Source organism: Myotis brandtii, unplaced genomic scaffold (genome assembly GCF_000412655.1).
Source record: "Myotis brandtii unplaced genomic scaffold, ASM41265v1 scaffold424, whole genome shotgun sequence".
Classification (NCBI taxonomy): Eukaryota; Metazoa; Chordata; class Mammalia; order Chiroptera; family Vespertilionidae; genus Myotis; species Myotis brandtii.
Window position 1 is genome coordinate 830,108 of NW_005366245.1, and position 3,811 is coordinate 833,918.

The 3,811-nt window shown below is 41.6% G+C and overlaps 1 protein-coding gene across 1 annotated transcript; it reads left to right on the forward strand.

Annotated features, from left to right (window-relative positions):
* Window positions 1–788: 788 nt before the first annotated feature.
* LOC102241985 (chromosome unknown open reading frame, human C4orf36) lies at window positions 789–3,811 on the forward strand. Its single transcript, XM_005874114.1, has 3 exons — window positions 789–850; window positions 3,293–3,447; window positions 3,678–3,811. The coding sequence occupies exons 1-3, from the start codon at window positions 789–791 to the stop codon at window positions 3,809–3,811; spliced, it is 351 nt and encodes a 116-aa protein (XP_005874176.1).

Consider the following 3,811-nt stretch of genomic DNA (forward strand, 5'->3'; position numbering starts at 1 on the left):
GCCGGCACATCCCTAGTAGGAGGTGTGCAGGAGGCAGCTGATCGATGTTTCTCTCTCATCAATGTTTTTAACTCTCTATCCCTCTCCCTTCCTCTCTGTAAAAAATCAATACAATATATTAAAAAGAAACCACAAAAATAAATATGTATTTTTATTGATTTCAGAGAGGGGGAGAGAGAAACATCAATGATGAGAAAGAATCATTGATCAGCTGCCTCCCATACGCCCCCTACTGGGGATGGAGCCGCCACCGGGCCTGTGCCCTGATTGGGAATCGAACCCTGATAGGTCGGCAAAGTTGGGCACTTCTTAAGTTCAGATATTTCAAAAGAGGGAAAATCGGGGAAAGTCTGCATTTTTTTCAAGGCTGGGGGGCGGGGGACAGGACGGCCCTGTGCTCGAACAGCCTTGTATCATACAACAGTGCCACCGCATTTTTGGTGATGCCAGTTTGGCAGGCTCCGGCAGTGACAACATGCCAGGAGGGAAAAAGGATGCTGTCCGCCGGCATGTTCTTCTCACCCGACAAGAAGTGATGGCACGAGTTCCTGGAACATAAAGAACACCGTTTACCTTCGGAGTTCGGCTTCACTGAGCATTTTATGAGGGGCGTTCTGGCCGTCAGGAATGCCTTTTCTGAATCTTTTTATTATTTGAACATTAAAAAAGAGTCAAGTGAAAGCCATTCATTAGGTGTGTTGCAATCGTTTCAGGCCAAGTGAGCAGAACAGCTGCGTCATTACCACAAAAGGCACCTGTGTTGGGAAATTAGGCGCTAGTCGTTGACCATGGCTTACGGCCTGCCGAGGAAGAACACGGTGAAAAACATTCTGCGGGGCAGCTTTACAGTGTAAGTATTTTCACGAGGGTAAGCGTTGACTTGGGGTGGGGGGTGGTGGGGTGGGGTGTCCTTGCTAAATAAAAATACTGGACACCCTATGTTCCCCATGACATAGATACCAGCCTGTATGAGGCGTTTTCGGGTGTCTGGATACTGTTTTTTGTTTTGTTTGTTTGCTTTAATGGAACTGCTTTGACATGAGTTTATAAATGATATTACATAATCTTTTTAAAATATATATTTTATTGATTTTTTACAGAGAGGAAGGGAGAGGGATAGAGAGTTAGAAACATCGATGAGAGAGAAACATCGATCAGCTGCCTCCTGCACACCTCCTACTGGGGGTGTACCCGCAACCAAAGTATATGCCCTTAACCAGAATCGAACTTGGACCTTTCAGTCCGCAGGCCGAGGTCTATTCACTGAACCAAACCGGTTAGGGCATTACATGATCTTTTTTAAAAAAATAATTCTTTATTGTTTAAAGTATTACATATACTTCTCCCCTCCCCTCCAATTACCCCCACTAGGCCCCCTCCCCCACCAGGCCCTCACTGCCCCATTGTCTGTGTCCAGGGCCATGCGTATATGCATACAAGGTTCTTGGTTGATTACCTCCTGCCCACACATCCTCCCCTGCCTTCCCTTTGAGTTTCCCACTCCGTTCCATGGTTGTTACTTGATCTTAACAACAAAAGAACTTTCAAATAAGAAAACTGAGGTTCGGAAAAATGGTTGGATCAAAGGGACAGGGTTAGAAGTCTCCTAAAAGCTTTCTACTGTTGCCCACCACCTTAAAATACCTTTGTAGATAGTGCTAGAATTTGTCTGTTGTACAAGATGCACGTACACATACACACATATATTCACACACATGTCCTTATAATGGGATTATATTGAACTTTGCTCCCTACCCCACTAGATCTTGTAAAGCCTAGTGATTAAGAGCACAGATTCTAAAGTCTGACTTTCCTTGTTCAAATTCCAGCTCATGACCTACAGCCTTATGACCTTGGGCAAGTCATTCTCTGTTCTTGTTCCCTAATCTGTAAAATGAGGATAATAACAGCACCTGACTATTTAGTAGGGTTACTCTGGTAATTAAATGAGTTCATATGTGTAAACCGATTTAAACAATGCCTAGCTACTTGTAGTAAGTGCTAGATAAATGTTAGCTGATTTATTGCTCATCTTTCCAAATTAACATATAAGGATATACCTTATTCTTTCACTACATGTATGTACCACATTACATGTTTGTTAACCAGGCTCATTGATAGACATTAAAGCTATTTCTGTGTGTGTTTTTTTTAATATATTTTATTGATTTTTTACAGAGAGGAAGGGAGAGGGATAGAGAGTTGGAAACATTGATGAGAGAGAAACATCGATCAGCTGCCTCCTGCACACTCCCCACTGGGGATGTGTCTGCAACCCAGGTACATGCCCTTGACCAGAATCGAACCTGGGACCCTTCAGTCCGCAGGCCGATGCTCTATCCACTGAGCCAAACCGGTTTCAGCGTGTTGTTTTTTTGACAAACAGTGCATCAGTGAGCACTCTTGTAGATGTCTTAGTGCACTTGTTCAAGTCCATCTATAATAATTGCAGACTTCGAGTCACTCCTTAAAGTTAGATGGTAAAGTAGCAAGGAAGCTGGAGGTGGAAAACCAAAGCAGGGCAGGTGTGTAATGCCGTCCCCCCCCCTCCCTCCCAGCAGAGCAGGTGGATCCCCTTCGTCATGCATATGAGCTCACATTGACTGTAGATGAGAAACAGCTCCTTGCCTGTTGCTGATATTTTACATTTCCTAAGTAGAATACATAAAACTATTCAGTTACAGTTCATATGATTATTTTAAGTATCGTAGTTTAGGGTCTCATCTCCTCCAGTTTTCTAAGGATTCTCTTGGTACTGGTGCTTCAAAATAAATATACCTAGGCTAGGTACCAGCTCTGGTTCTTAATTAATGAACTGGTGAGTCTCAATTTCCCTGTCTACCTGTGCAGTGGCCGTAGGATTAAAATAAGACCACACACTCAAAGTCTCAGTCTATGCCACGCACCCTGCTCAGTGCATGACTATTCCCTTTGTTCCTCCCCTATTGTGGCCATATTCCTCATCAGCCATAAAAGACTACATCCTTTCAAAAGACATGGGAAGATTGGATTGCCTCCAGGGAGGCTGTATTGTGAATAAAAGTTGCTGTCATTATAATTTATGGAAGTTTTTCAATAAATCTTTACATTATTTAAAGATATAAAGATATCAATATAAAACTCCTTCTCCTGGTTAGCTAGATTTGCAAGTCTGGAAAATCCTGAGTCCGCCCCAGTAAACTAAAATGTATAGTGGAAATTAGAACTGAGAATTAATATGATGTCTTCTATATATCCCATAGTAGATGCTTAATAAATATTTGTTGAGTGAATTAATGAATTTTTGCTCCAGACAGCAACCTTGGGATCTTGCACTGCTTACAGAGGTCTGGTACAAAAAACTAAGCCAAATCAAATTTCCTTTCTTGGAAGAAATTACATATGGCGGCCCTGTATATCTCAGAAAGTCTAAAATCAGGAAGGACCTTCTGCTTCCTTCTGCAGAAGGTATGTTCAATAAGAACTACTTTAATATGTGGCAAAATTTGTCTTTTGCTTATTGTCAGATAAATGTTTAAATATGTTCATTTGCATCCATACCCCTCTCTATATCTGTAGCCCTCTCTTGTTTAGTATTCAAGAATGTGAATTGTGCTGGATGATAAATACTCAGTTTTGACTAAGTTATACCTGGTAAAAACTGTTGTTGGATTGCTTCATGTATTTTATTTTTTTAGATGTCAAAATGGAAAGGGATATTGAAATGAAGCGCTTAAATAACCTGATATGTCAGGAAAATGCAGAAAAGGAAATTCAGCTTGCCCTAAGGGAAAAGCAAGTTGGTTTGAGAAGACCTCTTCCACCTAAGTGA

Bases quoted from the DNA above. Each gene is read 5' to 3' on its own strand.
- LOC102241985 (XM_005874114.1), top strand. From the start codon at position 789: ATGGCTTACGGCCTGCCGAGGAAGAACACGGTGAAAAACATTCTGCGG. The intron at 851-3,292 runs GTAAGTATTTTC...TTTTTGCTCCAG, and splicing joins CTGCGGGGCAGCTTTACAGT to ACAGCAACCTTGGGATCTTG. The intron at 3,448-3,677 runs GTATGTTCAATA...TTATTTTTTTAG, and splicing joins TCTGCTTCCTTCTGCAGAAG to ATGTCAAAATGGAAAGGGAT.